At 42.4% G+C, this 27058-nt stretch overlaps 2 protein-coding genes across 2 annotated transcripts in view; one reads left to right on the top strand and one right to left on the bottom strand.

Moving 5' to 3' along the window:
• The window catches only part of ITPKA (inositol-trisphosphate 3-kinase A), a 40586-nt gene extending 20612 nt beyond the window's left edge, over positions 1–19974 (top strand). Inside the window, exons 2-7 of the mRNA XM_069784433.1 lie at positions 4593–4689; positions 6880–7093; positions 8781–8985; positions 13663–13764; positions 14867–14938; positions 15840–19974. Coding sequence (XP_069640534.1) covers positions 4593–4689; positions 6880–7093; positions 8781–8985; positions 13663–13764; positions 14867–14938; positions 15840–16043 — 894 coding nt within the window. The 3' untranslated portion in view covers positions 16044–19974. The remainder of the gene's footprint in view (positions 1–4592; positions 4690–6879; positions 7094–8780; positions 8986–13662; positions 13765–14866; positions 14939–15839) is intronic.
• Positions 19975–20425: 451 nt separating this feature from the next.
• LTK (leukocyte receptor tyrosine kinase) overlaps positions 20426–27058 on the bottom strand; it is a 102057-nt gene continuing 95424 nt past the window's right edge. Inside the window, exons 27-28 of the mRNA XM_069784727.1 lie at positions 26696–26786; positions 20426–25950 (exon numbers count right to left, since the gene is read on the bottom strand). Coding sequence (XP_069640828.1) covers positions 25174–25950; positions 26696–26786 — 868 coding nt within the window. The 3' untranslated portion in view covers positions 20426–25173. The remainder of the gene's footprint in view (positions 25951–26695; positions 26787–27058) is intronic.

Below are 27058 nucleotides of genomic sequence, written 5' to 3'. Positions count from 1 at the left end.
TGCTAGGATTATTAAAACTGATGTTTTTTTTTTCTGAAGAAAAGGTTTTTCTTATTTCACCTGTCCCTCAATACTTACTAGTTTAGATGTGATTGGTGTTTTTAATTATTGTAATTGCTTCACTTCAGACTCAATTCTGCAAATTCCTGTGTATGTCACCTGTTTGTCAGTGCTTGCCTGAGGGTAGTTACACGTCTTTAAGGTGTTCACCAAACCGAATCTTTGTTTTCATTTTACCCTTAAATAAGGGAGATATTATACTTATTTTTCTACAGAACAGCAGAGGAAGGTTCAGGTCCCTATCCCCCGTTTACCTCAGCAGTCAGAGTGGCTTTCCTGTCCCTGAGAGATTCAGCATATGCTCAGAGAGATATTTCAGTTGTTCTATACTGCCTGTAAAACAACAACAGCAACCAAAAAAACCCCACCCCATTTGAGGAGTCTGCACTAATCTGTTCAGTGAGCTTGGCTATTAGCATGTTACAGCCCTTGGCCTGAAATGGTGGAAGGCTTTCAGGAAAACCTGGTAGTTCCTGGGGATTAATTCTTGGGGACAGTGAGACCTGAGCTAAAACCCCTTAAAATGGATGAAATGCCTCCCAGTGGGTTTAGTGGGTTTTCCTCAGCCAAGTCCTACTGGTGTATTTGAGGGATCATCGTGGCTGTGCTTCTGCATGCTAGTAAAGTATGAAGTTGTGCTCTCATCATAAGAAAAGGCCTGGAGAAAGCTGTGCTTGCATGAACCAGTGGCTCTCAGTTGCTGCTTGTCTTTGCTGTTTCTTAATGGATAGATATGATGGCAACAGCTACCTTTATCCAGGGTTGAGTAGGCTGGGAATACATCATCTGGCCAGCATCTTGTCTGCATATGCCAGTGCTAACACAAAGCAAGTCTGCCACATCTGCTGCATGGATATGTGCTGCTCTTCAGTGCTGTGCTTCAAATTCAGAAGAGTGATTCAAAAGAGTAATCCAGATAACACAAATCAATGTCAGATACCAAGCCATAATCCTTTGTATGCGTTGTGGCTGTATTGCAGGCATCAGTTCTCCCATTCTCTTCCCCTGAATTTTTGTTTGTTTGCTACCAGGGACACAATTCCGGTGGCACAGCCCATCACACAGGCTGACCTATTGGCAGGGAACTAGCTTTTCCCCTCTTTAGCATCTCACACCTTTTATCTCTTAGGAAGATATATATATATAGTGTGTCAGTTACAGTTCACACTGAGTAACTTACATGCTGGATCTAAGAATGTTAATATTTCTCATGTTTGCCTCTTGGCCCTTTTGGAATGGTTTCCTTTTTCCTATTGGAAAACTCTTGAGTATATTGATCTCAAGAAGCATATAAACCAACACTGGTGATGTCAAGGGCATCTGTTTCAGGCAATCCTGATGCAGAGAGATCTTGAGTTTTCCCTGCATATATGTGAATAGCATACACTGGCTGGGAATCTAGAAGAAATGAGGGCTTGGAGAAACCCAGGCAGAGCAAAAGATCAAGGAAGACTGAGCAGCAATCTAGAACAAATGGGGACTGAGGGAGATATGGACTGCAAATACAGATGGGCAGTGGTAGCAGTCCTCTTTGCCATTGCAGCATAAAGCAGTGATTTGAAAAGCACATAATACCATTGCTAACAAAGGGGAAGAGATCTTGCTTTAGAAATAGAAGTGAGAAAGATTCCTCCTACAGCAGGCACACAAAGTTTTCATCATCCCACTCACACCACTGCTCCAACAGCATGCAGCCCTGTTTGCCTCCTGGCAATTTGCATCCGGGGTTGAGTGAGCTGGGAGACTGAGGAAGATGCAACTGCTGAACCCCTGCTGGTGGCAGCACACCCCATGGGACGGGTCTGGAAGCAATTCTTTCCCTCCTAGCTTGAGCCTCATGCTTGCCCTGTCTTGGGGGGGGGGGGGGGGGGAGATTTGAGAAGAGATTATTTAAAATTAAAAAAAAAAAAAGTCTGCGTCTGCTTGTTGGATGAGTAGTTTAAACATATTCATTCAAGGGAGCTGTAGAGCTGTAACCTAAGCAGCCAAAGTCCACTTGAGCTGGGGCTGAATTTGGCCCATTGTCTCTCCTTCACACCCACAATACAAATAAAACCTGCAGCTTCTTAGGGCTAGCTGGGAGGCAGGAGGCAGGAAAACCACTGGAGTGTGGTGTTGCATTGACAGTTGATGTGCATTCCTTGAAAACCTGTGCTTCTTATCACTTCTGGATATAGCAGTATGACTAGTTGTTGGGAGACAGGATGCAGTTTGTTAGGAGTGGGACATAATGAGAGTATAGGATCTTTAGGAGAGAGTTATGGAGCAATGCTGACTTCTGATTAAGGGATGGGGAAAAAGCAGTGTTACCCTGAAAATTGGGCTGGAATCTTCAAAAACTAAATCTTTGGCAGGAGTTAACATTCAAAGGGATCATTTTAATTTAGAATGGTGTTTACTTTTAACTGTTCTTTAAATAATTTAGAGCTGTGTCCCTCTGGAGTAGAAGCAGCAGAGTAGACTAAAGGGCTTCTGCTATCAGTTAAATCTGGCAAATAGACTATACTATACAAATGTAATTTATCTTTGCTACTTGAATAAGAATATTTACATTGCACTTTCCTGCAGAAGGAGGCTATGGACATTTATAAGTGGTGTACAAGAGTTTCTCATCCTCACTAAACAGCAGCCAGCTCTGTGGTAGAGCCAAGTCACTGTTTAGCACTGCAGGGTAGCAGTTTGGAACAACTTAAGGCAAATAATATAGAATATGAAAGGGTCATTTAAACCTGTAGAAAGTATTTATGAAACTGGAGTTTAGCTAGAGTTAGTAACATCTGTGGAGTTGCAGTAAGTACAACTGAATCTTCATGAGTCTCAAACATCCAGGATTTTCTTTGGATGCTTTCTCTCACTGTCACAGTATGTTTTCAAAAGTGTTACTGCTGCATGGGTGCACTTCTATCAGACTAAGAGTGACTTCATTTCGGTTTGAACTGCGTTCAAAACCAAAGTTAGTTAAGTAGGAAGCAGCAACCTTATTTCAGAGTAAGTATGCTCATATGGTGATTATATTGTTATGATAGCAGCATAACTTAAAACTTTCTTGTGAAGACAAATCCTTAAAAGAAAGATCGCTTGCATCTGTGAGTTCACATATCCTCTTGATACATTCTAAGATAGCCGCAGGGTTTTGCCCTCACACAGTGACCAACCTTGCTAGAGGATACCTTGTAAAAAATGTGATATAAGTGAACAAGTTTGGGGAAGCGTGGCCAGGTCAGAGTGTGATCTGGAGAGCTATGTTTTGCCTGTGTATCATTGCCTGCAATTTCACTTTTTGTATTTTTCACTTCTGTAGCAGTATAGTGTAGAAGACAATAAAAATTGGGTATCCTAAGCACCTAAATCGTCAGATCAGTATTTCTGCTAGAGAAGATGTGGTTGTTTTGAAGGTGGGTTTTTCAGGTGTTGAGCATGAGCTAAATTCATTTTCAGTGAAATCAATGCCTCCCATTGATTTTGATGAATCCCAGTTAGGCCATTGATAAGCACTTCTGTAAAGGCAGCCTAATCCCCAACTATACTTGATCTCAGCAAAAAAGCCTCAGTACTATGTTGTGCACGAATATTATGCAACTCCATTTTTTTTTTCTCCAGCAGGGTATCATGTTCTAGTGACAGAAGAGATGGGCCTGCTGTCCTTGTTTGTAAAGCACTTTGGGATCCCTCAGAGTGTAACATGAATGCCAGTGGGCTGTGGTTCTGTCCCACCTGGGTTTCAGTTCCAGAGCACAAGACTTTTTTTCACTTTCTACTTTTTTTTTTTTTTTTTTTTTTCCTTTCTGCCTTTTCGACAGAGCACTCAGCTGCTGTTTGTGAGCAGCTGTTCTGTTTCCCTATCTGCCTGCAGGGGTACCCAGACAGCTGCACTGTGGGGCAGCCAAAGGTGGCCAGAGCAATGCCCAGCTTTGTTAAAAAGTAACAAGATTGGGAAAGAGGGGAGGGAGCAGGAAAATCTGTGACCTGGAGTAGACTCTACAGCACACTGTCAATGGGTGCTGAGGGACCTGAGTGACCTCCGTGTCTAACTAGAGATCTATTTTCTATGCATCTGTCACAGTAAGACTCACCTGTTGACTCGGAGAAAGCAGTTAATCATGAGGTGATGATGAAGGAAGTATTGATGACAGTGGCAAACAGCTCATGTTCATGTCTCATGGAAACTTAAATGTGCATAAGTGTGTGTTCGGCATCCGCTGTCCGCATACTGCATGACTCAGACACAGAGAGGGTCAGGTGTGGCTAAGAACAGGCCTGTGATGTGCAGTATGATTTTTTTTAAATTTTTTTTAAATTTCTTGCAGGCAGCTATCTTGTGGATGGTAGGGCATTATATTTAAGTATTTGTTCTTGGTTTTATGTGCATATTTTTCCAACGATGATCACAGCATCTGTTTTGTGGTTCCACCTTTGAGCGCTTACAAATTAGTGAGGAACAATTCAATGTGTATGAAGCTATGTGGTATGTTTGTGGCATGTCAGGATTTCAGCTTTTGCCCAACTTAATATTTCTTTTCTTTGTGTTCCAGAAAAAGGCGTGGCATACAATTAAAACCATGGTTAACTTGCCAGTCATCAGCCCCTTCAAGAAACGCTACTCATGGGTGCAGCTGGCTGGGCATACAGGTGAGATGGATATCTTCAATGTGTTTGTCTCTTGAGTCAGGATGGCAGCAGCAAGGGAGGCAGTGTTTCATTGTTTCTCTGTTTCCTTCTTTCACATAAAAAGGAAGCAGGCAGTATCACATAAATCTGTGAACTAGAACATCTTTCTTTCTGTTGTGGTGGGGATAGGGAAGGGGAAGCGATATACCTGAATAATGAGGTGAGCAAAGAAGCAATGCTCAGACTGTGGGGAAGGGCCAGGCTCCTGATGCATCCTTGTAAGGTGATATATGTAAAATATGTGTTAGAGGGAAAGAAGAGGGTCTGAGGAGTTGAAGCCCCAGTCCATCTGTTGCTGTTGGTTGTGGTATGGGATCATCTTTCTTGACTGAGTAGCCAACGTGTGTTAGTTCCCTAGAGAGAAGGGTTACTGCCTGTACCTGTATGTGCCTCAGCCCTGGCAAGGACAGTGTTTCAAATACCAGCCCCAAACCCCTCATCTGAATGTAAACGCTTGGGTGGAAAACAAATCTGATGAAAATTGACTTGCTGACCAGGTGTTTGCGTTGCAAGTCTGTCATTGTTCACTGTATGAGTGCAAGGAACAGCTCAGTCAGCTAGTTCTAGTTTTGTGTCTGTAGAAGTTGGTAAGCGTGCTCCCGATGTAGGCTTTGTTTCATTGGTAAGGCAAAAAAACAACAAAGAGAAGTCATCAGGTTTGCTTCTCTCATGCTTCATTTAATTCCTGTGCAGTCCTTGTTCCTAAAGTGCTAGTGTGGGGTTTATTAGTACACATGTGGGCAGGCACCTACGCTGCATCGTGCTTTAATGCAGTACCTGAACCACCTCTTTATATGCTAATGCACTAATATGGTGCACTTCAAAGCTGTGCAGAGAAACGTATTTAGTCCTAGAAATGGAGTAGCTGCGTTTTGCACAGTGGTATTGGTGGGGCTGACTTGTATCACGCAGAGTGCCAAGATGACCCAGTCTTATTGCAGTTTTTATCACAGTGTGTATGGGGTTGGCTTGATCTGTGTGGAGTGATGCACTAGTCATGTAATCATAACCCTTCTGGAGGCTTGTGTACTAGGGTGGAAGAGGAGGATTAAGAGGTTACTAGAAGTTGATTAGGAGAGATATTGCTCCAGTTTGCTTTAGATAGTTTTCTGTGGTTGCATTTAGTCCATCCTTTTTGCAGCTGCTGTTCTCTGATATGACAAGTTCTTTCTAACCTAAAACCTGAGTCATCACCACCTTCGCCCTTGTGCTGAGGCAGTGCCGGTTCTAGGATTTGTCAGAGAAGAACCAGTTTGCAATGGCTGAAGGATTCTGCTGTGGTAAAAGTTGAGCGTTAACCCCAGGATTAATGAGGCTCCTACTTTGGCACCTATTTTATGTCATGTAGACTAAAGGGTACCTCTGAATGAAAGGTGTACTTTCCTCAGATGTTATTGGCAGGTTGCAGGACAGGAGAGCATCTGGACAGGAGATTCTAGACAGCTGGAGTCTAACTACTGCCATTCTTGGTCTGTGCAGGCTGTTATTTGTACTGGATACTATTCAGACACAGGGTTGTAAAAAACCAATTGCACTACAGGCTGTACCTGCAGATTAGCAGGGCTCCGGAGGAGAGGCAGTACCTGGAGGTACAGGCATGCGCAGTCATAGCGTGTGTGTGTATGTGTGTGTAGAAAGGGCAGTGCTTGGCTTCTGGCCTGTTCATGGCTGTTTAACGATCACTGATTGACCATTCTGTCTCGGTATGTACACGCTCAGCAGGTATACCCTATGTGAGGATTAAGGACAAAGCCAACACTGGCAGTGTTACGCAGCTTTAAAATAGCCTGTCAGAGGATTAATGAATTCTGGCTTGTGGCTTCTTCCTGTGCATTTTAGTAAGTATAGTAGTGTTTTAATATCATAACAAAGAGTTTAGCATGGAAAAAAAAAAAGATGGCCTGGAGCAGCTGCACTCCTTAAAGCTGTAAATTCTGACATGGGAATGTATCCAAACGGACTTTCACTGCCAACGGCTGTGTTTGTCCTGGGTATTTTATTTTTTATGAAAGGCATGTTATCTTTTCTGTTCAGGAGAAATCGTTAACTGGTGTCATGAGGCCAAGGTAGATGAAGCTGGAGTGGTGGGGGATGGTGTTTTTCTTTTTTGCAGGTCAGTCTTGTCAGCATGTGTTTGGTTTTCTTTTTTAGGGAGTTTCAAGGCAGCTGATAGTGGGAAGATTCTCAAACGCTTCTCAGAGAATGAAAAGGAGTGTTTTGAGCGATTGATGCAAGACCCACTACGCTCCTGTGTCCCTTGCTTCCATGGTGTGGTGGAGAGAGATGGCGAGAGCTACATTCAGCTGGATGACTTGCTTACTGATTTTGAAGGGCCTTGTGTGATGGACTGCAAGATGGGGATCAGGTGGGGTACATGAAAGAGAAAGTGCTTTCTAACCCAAATGCATTTGAAAGAAGGGGGGATGTGATCTGTCTGGAGGAGTTTGGTAATGTTTTTGGAGCCTTGGGATTCATTCCAGACAACCTGGTGTTGGTATGGCAATCACCTTGGACAACCTGAGGAGAGTATGTCCCACTGTAGCCTGATTGTACATGGATTCTGGAAGCTAACTGATCTATAGCCTCAAAAACTATCCACATCAAGAAATTTTCAGGGGCAATTTAAGACAAAGTTTCTCTGCAGTGGCCTGATAATACGTGGGAAAAAAATTACATGATTCATTCACTGCCAGTTCATTTAATCTTTGTGTATGCAGTGATTCAAAAAAACCTCACAAAGAGTAAAATTCCCATCTCCAAATGCAAATGACTGAATAGCAGTGTGAAAGCCCATTTCCAACGCTTGAGTGAGTCTTCACTGGTATTGATCTTTTCTGTAAAGAAAAGAGTTGACCATCTGCTCAGGACTGACCTGTGTTTTTCCCTACTCTGACATCTCCATGATGCTATCACCTTGTTCTCCAGATTCTCACTTTCTTTTCCTTATCTTGTCTGTGATTAAGAGGAAAACCTCAAAAATGTTATCTAAGCATAACAAATAGATAAGGAATCTGTTGAGAGCCTGGAGTAACAGTACAGAGAGGTATGAACTGTCATAGTAATCTTTTGGCTGCTAGCTCAGATTCTCAGAAGTTACTGTCATAAATGAGTTATTCAACTTACAGGACTGCAGACATGCCTTTTCAAATAGATACAAAACCTTAAATGAATTGTCAGCTAAATCAGAGTAGAAACGTATAGCACTGGTATGCCTGGAAGAAAGAGGAGAAGGATTTGCATCAGTACATATTTTATTCAAAGTAGGTGACATTCTGGTAATGAGTGACAGCATCTCCTAAACACCAGCCTGGTTTATCACGCTGTGATGAAGAAAGTACATTGCAGGCACCTGACAAAGTGCAAGCTTTAGGAGTCCAGTGGAATGTAGAGAACATGCATAGTGTCTTTCTAATGGTTACCAGATTAACAGGTTGAGTGATAACAGCAAAACGTGGAAGGTTTGTCACCCTTCACCTTCCTGTTCTTAGTTAACCTCTTCTGGTTTGGAACTGCTGAGATAATCTGCTTTACTCTTAATTTTTACTGTATTAAGAATGATTCTGTCTTTCACTGCGATGCATTAAGTAAAACCTTAATTCTAGGCATTCTGAGGCCTAAAAAAAAATCACACATGGCTCACATTACGGGTTTTTTTTGAGGAGAGAGAAGACAGTAAGACTTCAGCAGCCCTATTTGCTTTTGATTTCATTGTAAGTGATCTCTCCTAACTGTTCTCTTAAAATACAGTTCTATTTCATGGCACAGTAGGAATTCAGCTTTCTCCCATTCTGTAAGCAAGACATAACAATAACAGTAAGTTAAGGTATGGTTAGAACAAGAAGTGAATGACACAATTCCCGATTCCTGCAGCTGTTTCACTAAATATGCCTGCACAGTCATTAGTCTGTGTTCTTTATTTTCCCCATAAGCAAAACTGGGGTAATGATAACACTCACTTTCCTGGTTGACATTTCTTGAGGCCAGTTTATAAGTTGTAAAAATAAATGTTTGGGGAGTCCTTATAGTTTTGTTGGGATGTGATGTTTTTGCAGGACATACCTGGAGGAAGAGTTGACTAAGGCCCGTGAGAAACCAAAGCTGCGTAAGGACATGTACAAGAAAATGATTGAAGTGGATCCTCTTGCTCCCACAGCTGAAGAGAATGCCCAGCATGCTGTCACCAAACCCCGATACATGCAGTGGAGGGAAACCATCAGCTCTAGTGCCAACCTGGGCTTCAGGATTGAAGGGATTAAGGTAATAGTTTCACTTCTGCCTGTTCTTGGAGACCAAGCTTTGTTTGATTTGTTGATTAATCAAAAGGCTAGTGCACATCAGTAGCCAGGTTTTCCAAAGGATTATGTGAAAATGCACTAATTGAAACCACAGAGTTCAGTGTATTGTGTTTTTAAAGCATCCATTGTAATTATAATAGAGTAATGTCAATGAAATTAAGCATCAAATGCACATCAGCCATACTTGGTTCAACCACAGAGACATTGCAGGAAGGACTCAAGCAGGTGCACAGCGTAGATAGAATGAAAATGAGACTGTTATAAGGAAGAATTCAGAGCTGAAGAAATAACTGCCTCTCCCCATGCAATTACTTTTTTTTATCCAGGAACTATACATATTTATTCCAATCACAGTAAAGTGGTTTTGTTCCAGTTATGTTTATTTGCAAGGCATGTTAAAAGTATTAGCTCAGATATTCTTAGGATTGAGGAAACCCCTTTTCCTTTTAAGTACATGACAATATCCAGTATAGATGGAGCTGGAATAAAGCAAAAAACACCAAAAATAAAATTTCTCTGTCAACAAAGTCTATCTGCTATTCTCGATAGGTAAGTCTGTGCCCCTATACCATTCCTAGGATACTACGTTACAGCCAGAGAAGAACCTTGGCAATTTTCTTTCATACCCATTGATTCTTTATATTTGTTGTGCCCCATGGCAATGTCAGATACCTAACCAGAAGCCCATTACGCCCTACTCTCAGAATATCAGCCACCTGACTCAGTTACTTAAATGTTAACGCTTGCGGGAATCCAGAAGTGTGCTTTCTGCTTGCATAGGCCTGTCATAGCTAGCCTTGAACTAGTCCGCTTGGGTTTAGATAGTGATGTACCTGTAGCAGCATGGAGCATGGTGAGAGCTGCCCAAACCCACCCTACACCCTGGATGAGTATTTGTTACCTGAAGCCCATGATGGGACAGCTATGAAGAAGTTAGTGTGGGTTACCCTGTGTGATTTTGGGATGTTTCCAGAGCATATATGTTTAATTTAGGTATGTTAGGACATTGTAAATTATAATCTGGATTAGTTTTGCTTCCGTTTCATAGTCCAGGCACATAGGAAGAAGGAAGGGGTAAAAGAGGGCGACGCTGACAAGCAGAGGCTCTTTAAATACCCCTTTTTTCTCTGCTTCCCTGTGTTGTCTTCTCCCTTCCTCATTCACAGATTCTCCTGCTGTGACACAGGAACTAGGGCTTCCAGCTCATGCTGCGCTGGCCCCCTGTACGCTGTGCCACCCACTCCTGGCTGTTAGACACAGGCATCCTCACGCAGGAGCTGTCTGGGTGGTAGATGATCTGGCTCCCATCCAGCCAAGACACTTCCTGTCTTACCCTTTAGCCATCTAATGATGTTGTCAAGATATCTGTTTTATTCCTATACCACTTAAGTCTTTGGATGCCCTGTGTAATGGAACCAGAAACTCAGATGATCTTGAGACCTTTTACATATGTTCTTGGAAAGATAGTTGGTCAGGGTAGAAGACGTACAGATTTATGTTGAGTCATGGAGAGTGACTGAGCTAAGGGAGCACAGGGGAGCTCCAGTAAAACCTCCTGGCTTTTTCTTTGTGGTTTGGTTGGTTATCAGAGGTGGGTAGGAGCAGTATGGCACACAGACTGCATGATATTTCCCTCTGTTGAGATAATGCTGTTAACTGTGCAAAAGGGGACACAAATACTTAATCCTTGATTAAGCATAGGAAATGCTGTAGAGTACTGCAGTACGTTACCTTTTCCTTTATCTCCGTGTGCTGTTATGAGGGATGTAGGTGTCATTCTCTTATTTTTTTTACATGGAGAAATGGTGACAAAGTGTATTGTTCAAGCAATACAGCTAGTCAGTACTCCCTACACTGTTTCACTGTAGCTGAACTGTACATCCAGTTCTGTGTATTTGCAGAAAAGCAAAGCCATGCTGCAGAGATCCCACTTTTGAGAGGAGAGTCTGTAAGGATCAGTGGTGCCAGCTAGTGGTTGATGAGAAAAGGGGGTTGTTCTCCCTGAGCACTGATAACTCCTGGAGTGAGCTGAGCAGATATGTTGGGTTTGGTCATTCAGAAATATTCCTGCCCTGTGGCTGCTGGAGTAAGAAGCGGAAGCAAAGAAAGTGAAATCATAGAAGCCATTCTGTGAAGTGGCTGCCGATAAATGAGATCTGATTCGCCATATGCACTCCTTCTTCATCAGTGGGGTACCTTTTCTCTTTAGGTTGATCCATCTCTTTTCCTTGCCTTGCTTCCATATCTCTGAAATCAAGTCAGGTTCATTTTTGGGATTTGTCACTCTTCCTTTTATCAAAAATAGTTTGAACTGTTGGGATTCCTTACAGCTGGCACCTGACACTCAGTCTCTTGTGCCTGTGAGATTCAGAATGCAGGTTTCCTCTCTGGAAGGGGCTGTATAAAGGCTAGGCATCACAAACATTGTCTCTACAACCCTAAGCTCATAGTTTTGCAAAGCAGAGATGCATGGGGCTGAGAATCAGGAGTTCTGGTTTCCCATTCTGTACTGAATCTCTCTGCAGTTTGGGAAGTTACTTCTTCCTTTGGTACCATTCCTTTAGCTGTATATCAGGGATAGCCATTTTCCCAGGAGGACATATTTGATTCATAAATCTTTGTGAATCCATTTAGGTCACAACCTTAACCCAGAGCCCTCTAAGGGAAGTCTCTAGAGGAATCTGAGCAAGACCACACAGGTTAAGATAGGTAGCACTATTTTATGGAGCCGCCAAACCTGCTAGCTGTGTCGCTGTCACATCTAATGAGAAATGCTGCAAGTGGCCCGCTAGCTGCACTGTGCAATGGACTGCTCTGCTGTGCAGGAATGTATGTGGAGGCCTTGACAAGGGTACAACTTCAAGGAGCGAGTCAGGCAAGCACCTCCTGGGGATCAGGCACATCCAGAGTTGTTGCAGGGACCTGGGATAGAATATGAGGGATGGTGTCATTCAAAATCTGGACGTTGTTCGCAGCAAGTAAAGGCAGGCAGCAGTTATGCTTCCTGCCAACCACTGCAAAGGAAAAAAAAAATCATAAAAGTGTTTGTAAACAACAGGGAAGCAAGCAACTGGTCTTTCCAGACAAAAAAGGATGAAAAGGGTACAGAGAGCAGCTATTCCAGACTTTGTTCTGGGATTTGGGGCATGGGGAGAAACTATTTTTAAAACAACCTTACTCCAGTGAAGAGGTACGAGGCATCAGACTAAGTTCCAAATTTCTATGTGCTGTTGAGTATTATCACACATCAGATCAGATGGCTCCTAACTTTCACTGCCTACCTGCTGAACTTCTCTTGCATAACTTACACATCTCATCAGGCTGACATGCCACACTTGTATCTGGCCCACAGCCTTGGAATAAAATTCTGTTTATTCTGCTGCTAGAAAGTCTGGTAGGTGGGAGGCTGTTCTGCATGGCTTTGCCATTCAGTCAGTTCATTCTCTTGCATGATAAATCTGGAAATTTAGCATTATCGGATTTTTTTTTTGTGTATATACTAGGAGCGGAATTCTGCTGTGGAGTAAATAGTGTTTCACCTGCTGAGACTGGAGCTGAATTTACCCAGTTTTGGTGCAGTGACTTCTAACACGTAGGAGGGAACACATTTTGATGACCTGTTGATTTACTCTTGTAATGGAAATGAGGGATTTCATTGGACTGATACAATGGAGAGGAATACAGTTTGATAATCCTGCAGGCTTTTAGTGGATACAGGCTACCAACTGCAATAATTGCTGTATTTTACATGCATGTCCTGAAAGCTTGTATTTGTATCTCTTGAAGCAACAGGGATGTTCTTGGAGAAATGCATATTCATATAGTCTATGTTGACAGATACCTCTGATTCATGCGCTGTTCTTGTAGCTCCACAAGCACGAACTGGTCACTATTAGCATGTAAAAAGGCTAGTTTTTTTCAGTAGCAGGATGCTTCTGTCCTAGGCCTTACTGCTAGAACAAAAATACTCTGAATTTCTCCAGGACCCAGCTGGATACAAGCATGACTGCACTGTCCTTTGCCAAAATTCACACACCTGATTGTCAGTGCTAGGATTTGTGTCACTGCTAGCATTGCAAATCCTGAGTTGTTCTTATCTGGAACTAGCTTTCCGTTCTGTGACTTCTGGGTCACATTAATGTGCAAAGGTATATTGGGAACTGAGTCTTAACCACAATTCTTTGATTTCCCCACTGAAAAACAACAACAAATAAAAACCAAACAAAAAGAGCTAGTAAAATTGGGTTTGAAAATGTCCCCTTACACCCCTAGCCAGGGTTTGACTACACCAAGCTAGATGGGAGAACAACCAAAGAGGTCACTGTGGTTTGCCCCATTGAACTTTGCACTGCTAGTGCTGCTGTGTGAGAAAACCCTCCTGCAAGCTGGTAATATCATGAGTTGTGTTTTTTCTAACTGCACTCAACAGGAAAGGAAGTGCCATTTAAAGTTATCCAATCAGCTTTTGTATCTTTTCTCCTCCACTTCTTGCTTGGTTCATCTACTCTCTTCCTGTGCAACTACTCACTTTCATCTGGTTAGCAAGAGCTGAGCTGTTGATGGCTCAAGAGGATTGACTGATGAGGGGAATGATATGTATGTCATATAATGGTCTCTGTCTTTGTGTGTTTTTGTGCAGAAGGCAGATGGAACATGTAACACAAACTTCAAAACTACGAAGACACAGGAGCAAGTTCTACAGGTTTTTGTGGAATTCATTGAGGGCAACACAACTATTCTGGTGAGTCTGAACTCTTCAGGTTCACTGATCTTTGACCCAATGAACTTGCTTCAGGGCCATGCAGCAGATGGAGTGGACACGGGGACTCGCTGGGCTGTGAGATGTAGTTGGCTGAGACCAGTTCTGTCAGCTCTTGCCATGAGTTCACCCTGAGTTCCTCATGCTAGCAAAATGTCAGTCAGGCTAATTTATGGCTTGTCATCAGCTTCGACCATGGGTGTTAGATGCATCAGAGGGATGATGATGTCTAAGCAAGTATTGTGTTGGCAGGAAAATGTGTGATTTGGGAATTCAGTCTGGGGAGGATAAAACCAGAGCACGGGGGCAGGAAGTGAGATCAGTGGCTGGCTGTGCTCCGATGTGTGAGACTTGCCTCAAAGAGCAATTCCTGTATGCTGCTTCACAGGTAGCACAGCAGGCATATGGTAGATGGCATAAAGTGTCTCTTGTCTTTGGAACTTCAAGGGATGCCATAGTGTTTTGCTGCAGTGTAGAAGCTGTTATGAAGGCAGATTAGCCCTCCAGGAGGAGCATGCTTGGTAACACAGGGCAGCATTAAAAATGTATAATAAAGCTTTATGCATTAGGCCTTGATTTTTATTTTTTTTAAATCTCTCCACCTGCTCCGCCCTGCCCTGGCTGGAGCTCCTTGTCTCTCTAACACAGTTTCATTCTCTTTTCACTGTGGAGAACTGAAAGAATTTTAATTGCTTGAAATTTTTTTCTCTTTATTAAAAAGAAAAAAGAAGGGGGGAGGGATGCAGAAAGTCTCACTGCATCCAAAGCAAAAGGGATGCAGAAAGTCTCACTGCATCCAAAGCAAAAGGGATGCAGAAAGTCTCACTGCATCCAAAGCAAGACAGAGAAGTATGCTTGGTGTAACACAGGCAGCAGAGGAACTCCAGTCTGTTCATTCCCTATGAAAGCCTGTTGAAGTGTATTTTCAGATTGACTTTCAAGTGATGAACCTGTTGGTTTGAAGGACTTCTAGCCTAAAATTAACATAATCTCTTCATTATATTGACTCTTGTAAACATAGTAACTTCATTCATTCTTTGCTTAAATGTTTATGGGTTGGTTTTTTTTTTCCCTCTTCCTCCAGAAAAAATACCTCAGGCGTCTGCAGGAAATTCATATCATTCTTGAATCCTCAGACTTCTTCAAGCGACATGAGGTGAGCAGTGAGTGTAATGCTGTGGAGGTGCATTGCTGCTTTGTTTGGCAATTCAGATGTACCTCGGAATAGCCTGCTGTATTAGTAGAAAGGAGTTTGCGATAGAAGAAAACTAATATATGTTAACAACACAGATACCACAAACCCTCCACCACAACGATACAGAAAATTAAACCAGTTGAGGAATAATAAATCCTCCCATCTTTGTAACATCCCAGCACTTAACAGCTCTGGGCCACTGCAGGGAATGGTTTATTACTACCAGTTTCTTGTGGTTTCTCTAATCTTGGTGCGTTCCAGTGGGAATCTTTACAGAGGAATGGTAAAGTGGAAGCTTGCATTTGGTACAGTAGCATTCAGTTATAGTTTGACAGTGAAGGTTTTATTAGTTATACTGGATTTACATTGAAACACTTTATAATTCTGCTCTGTATGTTCTCCTTGTATGCTTTGCTGTGGAGAAGGCATCACTAGCATTGTAAGTTCTGCTTGTTACAGCTCAAGATTTTGAGATCAGGCATTTTTTTTACCTTGTTGAATTCCTCTTGTTGCTAGAAGCATTTTTGTTAATCATGGGTCATGGTCTTTCTTTGAAAGTAGTCACTGGCTTTTGCTGGATTGCTCAAATTGAGATCTGCTGCCAAGTGAGCTGGAGAACTGCTTTTCTTCCCTTTGTTTACTGGGTCCATTTTCCCGTCTACTTGCCTATGTATACGTTACTGATTGATATGGTTATACAAATGGGGCATGTAAATTGTCAATGTATAAGTGCAGCCCAAAAGTCTGTTGGGTCACAGGTGAGAAGGTCATTAGAGGAAGTCATCTTCTTAGTGGGAAGTGTTAAGTGATGGGGAGAGCTAAAGATGTGTTTTTAACCACATCACCTCAATCTGTCTTCCAGGTTGTTGGAAGTTCACTACTTTTTGTACATGATGGCAGTGGGAATGCCAATGTCTGGCTGATCGATTTTGGAAAGACCACTCTTCTCCCTGATGGGCAGACGCTGGATCACAGGATCCCCTGGCAAGAAGGCAACAGGGAGGATGGGTATTTGTTGGGGTTGGACAATTTGATTGGCATCTTGGAAAGCATCACTGAAAGATGAGTTGAGATTGGCACAAAACTTACAGGGCTTCTCTGTAACTTTCTGCTCTACTGGGATCACTCAGAAAGAAACCTTTAACTCCCTCCAAACTCCTGAGGTCATTAGTGCAGAGGGAGCTGCATCCAGAACCCAGCAGTTAGTGATCAAAATGACTTTGCATCAGCCCTCTATGAACCTAAATAACTCCAGATTGGTCTGTATTGCACCAGCCTAACTTCAGACTGGTCCTCAGAGAATGAAGATCTCCATACTCAGGAATCACACCAGCATGAGTCAAGAGGTCTACATGGTAAACCAAAATGATTTTAATTTCTGGCAAACGGATGGGACTCCAGATTACCTCTTAGTGAACCAGAGCAAGTGCTTGGGGATTCAGGGTAGGAATAACAATTTTTCAGGGAGCTGCATAGTTTTGAAACCAGCAAGAGTGGTTTTTTCTCCCCTAATTCCAAGTCTCCTTGCTCCTGTGTACACCGTAGGTTGGACCAACAACTTCTGCTGCATTGTGTTACAGTGTGCACAAGGTGGAAATGGGTGATAATCACAAGAAACCTGGAGCAAAGGGAGACAGCGATTTGTAGTGGCTGGATGTGGTAACTGCTGTTGACCATTCTTCCTCTTCCCTACCCTAGCCTCGATTCACTTCTGTCCAAGAACAGCCTTTGCTTTTTATGTAGCCTCTCAGGAGATTACAAATACTCTAGGGAGAGAATAGCAGCCTATTGTCTCCAAAAACATTTGACTTTCAGAATCGGTGGGCTGTTGGAAAAGTGCCTAGCTTGGCAAGTTTGGCCTCTTGCAGCTGAACTGCAGTTCTGAAAATCAGTAATGACTCTTTCGCACGCGGACCAGGGAACTAAGGGTTTTTTCCAAGGTTTGTTTATTTTTGAAGATAAAACTCCTATACACGTGCACGCACTAGTAGCCAGCAACCACTGTGATCTCTTAAGGTCATGGTTTGACTGTCTCCTAATGCATGTGACTTCTTAGCCATGTTCCTGTTCCCAAATACAATGCTGCCACTTAAGTGTGTAGACTGGTGCAGCTATCAGGAAGGTAAAGTTTCTCCATTCACAGCACTACACTAATGATGAGATAATTCCCAGGCATCCTTCCTCCATGGTATCAGCTGTTAACTCAGGGCAGTTTGGGGGAAGGAATGTCACTATATCACATCCCTGAGTCCCCGTCTGGAATCACAGGGCCACCTGTGGTTCATTTTTCTTTTGCTGTGGCCCAGGCACAGCCACAGAAAATTCACAGTGTTTTGGTGAAAATCAAGAAAGACTGATGTGATTTCTTGTAATAACTTCACATACCTTCTCTGTTGGTTGCCTCTAGTCACTTGAACAGTTCTTTAAATACTAGCAGTATAAATACTATCAGTATTCACATGTTCACTAGCATTCCAGGTTTTAACATTAATAATGTGATGATGCAGTTTTCAAAATGAGGACAAGACTTATATTACTATTTGATTGTTAATCCCCCTTTCAACATCTAAAGCTAGTAATGCACAAAGACAGAAATCTTTTCTGTCTTTTCCTGGTGTCCTGTGCTCAGGAGAGATTCTGAGAACTTTAGGATATATGAAGGTGACTCTATGCTTTGGGAAACTGCTATTTCAATAATAATCATGATCATGAGCCAAAAAAAGACTGTAGACTCTGGATCTGGAATGAAATCTAGCTATAACAATTGTAATTAGAATTGGAGAGCCTAAAATAATTTCTAAAAGGAGTTCCTTTAGATAACACACTACTGTACTAAGAGATCAGTCAGATTTAATGGGTTTTTCATCATCTCTAAACAAAACAGCAGTATTAAAAATTCAAGCTTACTTGTTACCTAAAAGATGACATAGAGTGGGTATTCTGTAGGAAGTAATGACACTTGGAAACATTTCATCCTAAGCCAGAAGTTGTTTGAAACTGGTAATTATTTTTGCAGTTCAGACTTCTTCTGTGGCCTCACAGAGTCCCTCTCAGTTTTATTTTCATGATAGTATGTTAATGAGTTTTCCACTTGGATGTTTCAGAGAGTTTGCACCTTTTTTTTAAGTGACAGCAAGCCTTCAATAGAGTGCACAGATATTATCATTCCAGATGCCTCCTAACTTTTGAAGTGCTATGAGATGACAAATTAATCTGTGGTGAATTCCATACAATTTAAAAAAAAAAAAAAAAAAGTTGTCTTCCTCCTTTCCTGCAGCCAGCAGGTAAGCCATTGGTTAGCAGTGCTTAAGGAGAATAGGAAGTAAATAGGTCTCACGGGGGAGGACTTTAATAACAATACCTTTTCTATGAGACTGCAATTGCAAGCAGTCCTACTGTAGTAAAATTAGAAAAGTTATAAATGAGACTGTTAAGGTGATAGAATTCATTAGTAGTTTGCCTAATTAGTCTTCAGAGTTAAATTTCTTTCTTGTTTTACCACATATGTGAATCTTTTGCACTTATTTTCTAGAGGGGAGATTTAGAGGGTAAAAGTTGATGCTCAAATGTCAGGTGAGAATTTGAGACAAACTTCTGGAATGACTGTCCACTTCTGAAGGGGAACTAGAAGCAATGTGGTACCAGTAGCTTCAAAAAAACCAACTGCTGCTAGCACCTGGATGTTTTGCAGTATGTGGTCTTGGGGGGGAAAATGCAGAGAATAATCCATTCCTCTGCAGTAGTTGAAAAGGTCAGGGAAAAAAGAAAACCTCTGCTATAGCAGACCTTGGTCTGCAAACTCATTCTACATGATAAATAGTTCTAGCAAGTTAGTTTTGAAATGGCCCTTTGGCTTGCTAAGGGCTTAGAAGGGAAGAAGCCACAATTGGCTGCTGCTGTTCTGGGGAAGGAGAAAAGGAGGCAGCTTTTCATTGGCAACCTGCAAGTGTAGGACTGCAACAGAGCCTGTCTGTGTATACTCAGTTGCTAGTGTGAGGAAGCAGTATCACTGCCTTTCATGATGGAGTAAGTTGCCTTGAATAAGCTTATATTTACTAGAGAGTCAACATGATGCCTTTGCACAGGCATGTAACATAGATGAGTTGATGCATGATAACCAAGGTACTTGTTCACATACAAGTCCAGAATGTAGTTCTTTAATGCCCCTGCTGAGATACTGCCTCACTCCGGAGACACCAAGAGCACATGTGTTTCCACAGCATGGTAAGATATGCTGGCCCAGAGGCACTTTGGTGCTGAACAGCTAACCTCTGACTTGGGCACCAGGGTCTTTAAACTCACTAGTTAGTTAGATGGAGCAATGCTTACTGTTGTAGCTGCTGCATTCCTGTGTGAATCTAGCAGTAGGACTTCTCTCCCTCAACTTTGTCAGTGACTTGGTTTTTGTGGCCTTGGACAACTAGCCTAGGCCTCAAGTTTTTTTCCCACTTCACAGATGGGAGTAGTACCTACTTACCTCACAGGAATGGTGTGAGGCTGTCCTTCATTATTGCTTGCAAGATGCTGTGAGATTCTTTGGAGGAAGGTGCAATATAGAAAGAAATGCACAAGGAAAGAGATACATCAGCTAAATTTAAAAATGATGAGTGTTGGGGCCCCACAAGAATATAAATTTGGTTGAAATTTAACCAAAGTGGTAAAAATCAAATCCCTCTTAATTTTACACAGTGGGGGGAATTCACTTAACATCTGATCCAGTTCCTGTTATAGGGAAAGATTTCAATGGGAGTTGGACCAAACCCTTAAGTATCTCAGAGGGCTCTTGCTATTTTTTTTTTTTTTAAATTGGTGGTGTTATTATTTGTTATTCTTAAGGTACTGAGATCAAATGGCCTGTATCATCCACATGCATCCGTTCTGAACACTACAATGCAATGCTGACCATGGTCACGTTTGACATTGACTGTACTGGTTGAGTGTTTGTTACTTTGAAGTGTGTATGCTACTAAATAAATGAGACTGAAGGAAATAACACATCCACTGTGATTTGGTCACAGGACAGTAATATCTTTTCTCCAAGAATTTCCTTAGAGAAGGGACAAAAACTATTTATTTCTTGTGCTTTTAGTCTTTAGCATCTAACATTTCCTAAACCAAAACCAGTTCCAAGACATCTAGAAGCTAACGTTGGAGCTTGGTTCCAAAACCCATTAGGTACGTTTGCTTTAGAACCTGATCCACGCAAAGCTTGAAAGCTTCCTTAGAGGTAAGCTGTCTCAGAAATCTCAGTTCATAGCCTACAGTCTATCAAAACATTGTATGTCAAAAGGCAATTGGCAGACTCGGAGCAGTTAACTGTTCCACGTGGCAGTTTTGTGTGGCACCAGGGAAGAAGCAGTCAACCCTCCAGGACTGGCAACACTTCTCAGCAAGAGAGAGTCCTCTTACCTGTGTGCAGAGTACTTCGCAGAGAGGGAAACAAATAGCCACTGTTAGTGTCTCTTTATTTTGTGTTGCAAATATAGAAGTGTACACTTGTCCAGGTTTAAATTGCATAGAAGCAGGTGTGTCATCTACTTATGTACAGTAGTCACCCAGAAAGGTAAGTTGGCAAGAATTGCTGCCATGGTCAGAAGTAATGACAAATCAAAACCAATTCAACTAAATGAAAAAGTCACATGACGAGATGGGAAGATGTTAGTGATGTCATGCCTAAGGTCTCTGCCTCAGATTGAAAAGGGTAGGCAACCGGGAGGAGAGAGCATGGCCATGTCTACAGGAGAAACTGCCTTGCAGAGCTCTGCTGCTCAAGGGTCTGAGGAAGTGTGGTCCCTGGCTGACACAGCGGTGGAGATGCAAATCCATTGGGGAAAACTGTACTCCCATCAGTAGCGTTTTCTTCTCTTTCAGGTAAGTAGGGGTATTGCAGGTGGAATAAGGTACGTTTGCAGAAGCCCATAACTGTTTCATTAGACTTGTAAAGCTTTCTTAGTGCACACCTGCCATTGGCAAATCAGTAGAGAACTTACCTCAGGAAAAGGATTGATATGAGGGGGACACCTTAAATCTGTGCAGTTAAAAATTCTGTTTCTTGAAAGGGAAAATGATGATACAAATCACTTCAGTTGAGGAGAGAAAAGATAACAAAAAAATCTGAAGCACAAATATCAACAAATATGAAAAGAAAGCAGAGAAAGACAAATTGAAATTTGCATTATTATTTCATTTTTTGTTATTCAGTCCCCTCTTTAAAAGGTAGGTATGAGGTTGTATGAAGCAACATAAAGTACTAATGCTGAGCCCAGAAGAAGAAAACCCCAACAACTATATACACACAAACCTAAGAACAAGTTGGTAACATGTTAAAAGACAGACACCCCTCAGGAAGAACAATTTATAATAATCCTATGAATGGCTGATTCTCTAGTGGGCAAGTGGTGGAAGGCTTTTCACATGGATTACAGGACTGAATTAATGCCAGATCTCCAGCTCATGTCATTCCTCTAGGAAATAAAATCAGGTTTTGGCTTTCAATTGCCAAAGTAATCTAATTTTGATACTATGGGTTCAACTCATTGGTTATGCACTAAAAGTGTGTCCTTAAAAAACAGTTTCAAGCAAGTTACATTTTGAAATGGTAGCAATTGAGCGCTGTGAAATCTGTGATTGTATGAACAGTAAGTTTCAGTCTTGGAATTGTAGGACTGAAGGTTGTAGAATGTGTCATTGTGATTGTTATTTTTAGATAATATGGTTTGGACAGCCTGTAGCATTCTAGCATCACAACAGGAGCAATATTAGCATCATTTCCTCCAGGATATTAATTAAAAATTCATTATCTGTGAGGGGTTTTAAAAAGCAGCTAAGAGAGCAGATATGCACAGAAAAACTGTTACAGGTCAAAGATTCATGGCAACTGTGCTGACAGAAGATCATTTACATTTAGTTCCATCTGAAGGAGTTGAGAGCTTATGTAAAATGCAGGTTGCTAATGCAGATTCTTTTAAAATTCCCAGCTCTTTCTTTTAGTGCCCATTTGGTATGTGCAGCTCCGTGTTCTGTCTTGTTACAAGACAACTGCATCTGGCTCCGTATATGCTGTTGTAAACCAGCAAAGTATGTCTAGGAAATAAATAATCACTACATGCTCACTCTACTCTTACAATTGCCCTTCAACACCTGACTATTGGTCTTATCTTAAGAGATAAGATACTGGGCAGGATGGAGTTTTATTCTGGCTCAGTGCAACTTTTGTCTATGCTCTTCCTGTAACTAAGTTCCTTGATGCAGCTATTCAGTAAAAACAGGTATTTCAGTAAAAACAAAGTGCTGGACTGAAGAACTTCTATTTTGTTTATAGAATGAAGGCATAGCTGCAGCCAAGACTGCCTGTGGAATTGGTTATAGAACTGTGCTCTTCTCTCACTTCACTTTTCAGTGGCTTACCTAGTTTTATCACTATTGGCCTTTCTAAATTTGTGAGTTATGTTGAGGCAAGTGCTGTGTATGGGTAAAACAGTTGTAGCTCAAGCTGGTTAACTGTATGGACAGCAGGGATCTTACCTGCTTCTCACTGGAATCTCAGGGTATTGTATAGTCATTTCCACATGAAAAAAATGAAGAACTGTCTTGTGCCTGCTATAAAAAGTCTGCAGGAAGAAAAGGTGGTATAGTTAAACATCCCGTGGCTTCTGAACAGGTCAGTATTTCGCTCCTCTAATTTCCCACCTGTGCTGATGGCTAAGGAGAATTGAAAGCAGAGTCATAATATGCCTGCAAAAGCGTGGTCATGACCACCAGTGCTCTGCTCAGGGTAGAGCCTGTTACAAACAAGGTTTGGAAACCAGCCTGGTGTTAGGTCACTGCAGCTGAACTAGGGCTGCTACACTCTGCTGTGGCCTTATCACATATGCAGGGCCTGAGTTGCTGATGCCCAGTCACAACTGTTGGAGAGTTTGATAGCTTACCTTTAGGGAAAAAACTACTCTACATTAGTCCTATGGTTTATGCATATCTGAAAGGTAAGTGTGGTGAAGGTAAACCAATGTTATTCCAATTAGCTAAGATTAGATGTATTTATTCTTGACTAGCATGTTCCAGAGGTGGCCAGCCTGAAACATGACCAAAAATGTAAGCCTCTGCAAGAGGAAAGAATGAGAAAATTTCTTGCTAACTGGGCTTTCCTGCCTCATCTAACTGGGCTGTAGCAGCTCCTGGACATAAGATAGGACAGGCAATGAGCTAAACATGAGAAAAGCCAGAGAGCTTAAGCAAAGGTGAAATGGAAAGAAGGGCATGAGGCAAGGGCAACCATCTTCCTTAGTCACTAAGCCCAACAGTCCCCACACCACTCCTGGAATTTGCCCATGCTCTGTTCTGACCGTCTGTCGTTCCACAACATGGATTTGGAATTATTTCCATACCCTGCGGGTCACTGCTGAAAGGTGGCCATCATCACCACTCAGGTCTGGAAATGATGGTATATAAAACGATTCATTCTAAAGCCAAAGGGCCTAAAACTATAAGAAGCTTGGAACAGATACAAAGTCAGACCAACAAAGTGTAAGCCTGGGCTGAAGGTGCATTTCGCTCAAGATGAATTGAGACTTCACTCTGCTTTTCTGTACCACATCTCAGCAGTGTCCATCCCCGAATGATGCAGAGGGCAGGAAGTCTGTGTGGTCAAAGCAACCCTCTCCTGCCAGCCCACATCTTCAGACTGTACGTGCAGCTGATCACTAAGGCTGAAGCTTGTACCAGAGCACCTCTTCCCCCAGAAAGGAACCAGAGTCTACAACTGACATCTCACCATACAACTTGATTACACATGAAGGCAGCACATAATTTTCCACTGTAGGTTGGCAGTGCAACATTCAGGAGTGGGACATGGACAAAATGCTTCTGAGACTGTTCAGGCTTAATCCAAATTACTCAGTTTTTCACTCTCCTTATTTTTCAGGCTTTAACCAGTAAACATCAGTTTAGACCCTAAGCAACAGAAGAAAGTCTTAGAAATGAGCTGTTTTCAAAACAAACAACAACTACCTTTACCAGCAAGTCTGTATGCTTGCAAGGCAAGATGAAATGATGACCTGCTCAGGTGTGTGAAGCCAAGTCATGGTTTTAGCTTTCTCAAATGGTTGAGATATTCTACCTTCCTGTGTAAAGGGCACTGTAAGGTAGTGTTTGTATTAGGTTTCCCTTCACTCTGCCCCTCCCTTGCATTACTTTGTTTCTACCTCAGAGAAGTAGGTACTAAAACCAAGGAGAACTCCAGTGCACCAAAGGTAACCTGAGAACCTCAGCTTAATGCTTACCAACATAGCACAGGAAATTACTGCAGAATATCAAAGTACTTACTTACTTACAAAAATGAAGTTCATCCCAAGTCCATTAAAAGATAAAGACAGTCCATTTCTCATCATGCCATGCAGCTCACCCCTTCTTGAAAAAACCACCTGCCCCTTCCATGCCGGGAGCTGTGAGGAAAGCAACACCATGAGGCAAGCAGCACATTTCCTTTGCTATTTAAAGGGATACTATCAGCTCCACCAACTGTTTTGTTTTTAATAGTAAATTTGTTTTCCTCTTCATTGCTTGTTTTCAAAGCACATGCTCAGAGGAGCCTGGATCTTTTTTTTTTCATCTGTTCTGTTGCTTCCAATTTGAGCAGTAGTTTTGTTTTCATGTTTTTCCACAGGGTCTGCTAATAAAACAGCTGCAAATGTGGCTGCTATTTATTTATTTCCCTTACAGTGCATGAGCATCATTAGTAAGTCATCAGGACTGTAAAAAGCTCTCAGGAATATAGCAGCCTTTGCAAGTTGGTTGCTGCTGGCACAGCATGTGCTTCTTTCTGACCGAAGAAACCAAAATCGCAACCTGTGTTGATCATTATTTCCATCCAAATGCTGCGGTTGGATGGTAGGTCTGTTTCTTTTCACCTGAGCAGATTGAGAAGGAGTCCTTTCATTAAGTATTGTATTCTGATTCAGAGCAGCAATGCCATTGTTCTCCACCTCTAAGCTGGCTCAGTGGGACACATTTGATGAACAGAGATAGAAATGCAACTGTCTTTAACGATCTGGGGATCTGGCACACAGAAGGAGGAAGCAGAACATTGCTGATGTTGAAACATCACCCATCTGAAGGAACTTAAATGGAGGAAGTAAGTGAAATAAGCAGCAGTCCTTCCAGACACACACATTCCCTGATCTTTGGAAGAACCGTTTCTGTTATACTGGAGTAACACTCAGGTCATCTGACAAAGACAGACCTGAGTCCCTCTCTCTCGATGTTTTCTCTGTTTTATAAAAAGGCTTTTCATCTCTATGCAGACTGGAGCTCCTTAGCACAGCTGCTCTGACCTCCGCCAACACTGATGGCTGGTGGTCAGTGCTACAGCACAGGTCATCATAAGCATAATTTACATTGCCACAGGGGAAAGTCTGGAGTTTCACCAGTTCAATCCCACTGATATCCAGGTGAGGGCAGTTGCTTCGACTTGGAGATGCTGGAGATGCCCGAGAGCTAGGAGAAGAACTGCAATTCCCATCAAAGCCCGAATCTTCCCGCTCTGGAGTTGCTTTGAGCTTGGAGCTGGGGCTGAAGTGACAGATGTTCTCTAGCACCCACGATCCATAAGTTGGGTTCCAAAGATTTTTCGTTTCGTTTTTAAGTTTGTGGGTTGGTGGATTGCTGAGCTCCAACTTCTGGTTCGAGGTCTGCTGGAACCAGGACCCGCTGTTGAAATCGCTGAGGCATGGCAGGCTGGGCCCTCGAACAGTCCGGCTGCTCAGATTCTCCACCAGTAGCTCTTGTGGGCATTGTACAAGTTTGTGCCCAGCATTGTGGGAGTCCAGTGTTCTAGGCATTGTCTGAGGTGTGAGAGAAGGGCTTACCAACAGGGGCACTATCCCACTGGAAATGTTTGGGCGCATGACTGTACTCCCTTCATCCTCTGGCGTGGGGCCACACTCCATGGGCAGTTCCGTGTTGATCACATCAGGGTCCTGAAAGAGATAGAAGAATCTGTTACACCCTGAGCACCTCCAGGGTGACTGTCACACCTGCATTTTAAGAGAAATAGCTATCAGAGTGAAAAAGATTTTGGCAGAGGCTGACATGGGGTTTGGGCAATACTCCTGCATGTTGTACAAGGTGCTATGTGCCATCTGGATATCGCATTGCTGTTAGGACTTGCAAAAAAGCTTTCTCATGTATGTGCTTCCTTTGAGCAGAGGCTGTGCTTTATTGAAATCAATGGCTAAGCTGAGGGTCACTAGTACATAATTTCTCCCTCAGGAGGTTGGATCGAGGCCTGTAGCTGTAAAATGCTACCAGATGGTGAACTCACTGTGCCATCTCGTTCGCCCCCCTCTGCTCCATACCAATTCAGCTGTGGCTTTCGAGCAACATTAGGCAAGGTCAGAATATGGACCTTGAAAGAGATTCTAAATACCTTTCCATCACAATATGAAGGACATTTTGCTACTGAACAAGCTGAGAGCTGAAAGCATCCACTTGCACAGGAACAGTATAACCTCACTTTGGTCGGGCTGAAGATGGGAGAGTGAGGGTGCATAACCAGAAAACCCAAATGAAAAGAGCAGATGAGCCAACAGCACCACCACAATTGGGAAAGTAATTAGATCAGTCTGTCAGCACTCTTCACTTGTTTTGGGCACTAAAATCTAGTGCCTTTGGATAGTTGGCATTCCATGGATTATCATCCACCTGGATACCAAAGATCAGTACCTGTGTGCAATACTTGATTCTTTCCAGGATGGTGGAGAAGTTTGGCCGATACTCTGGGCTGTGCTGCCAGCACTGTGTCATGATCCGGTACCTTAAAATAAGTAAAAAAAAAAAAAAAAAGTATCAATCAAGAAAGATAATTATTGTAAAACGTGTTTCAATATGAAGTGATCGTGGGTCCAGAGGGACTGCACTTGGTACATGGCCCAAAGGAGGAGAGCAAAAGCGGACATGTCATTTCTGCATCCTTGGATCCTGAGCCATTAGGGGACCACTAATTAAAGTAAATCCTATAGTGCTCTAAGCTGTATACAAGAGGCAGTAGTTCAAGAGACATTCAGTAATACCCACCTAACCGTGGGG

This window comes from Haliaeetus albicilla, chromosome 5, assembly GCF_947461875.1.
Source record: "Haliaeetus albicilla chromosome 5, bHalAlb1.1, whole genome shotgun sequence".
In the NCBI taxonomy this organism is placed as follows: domain Eukaryota; kingdom Metazoa; phylum Chordata; class Aves; order Accipitriformes; family Accipitridae; genus Haliaeetus; species Haliaeetus albicilla.
Note: the sequence above shows the minus strand (reverse complement) of the source record. Positions and strands in the feature narration are given on the sequence as shown.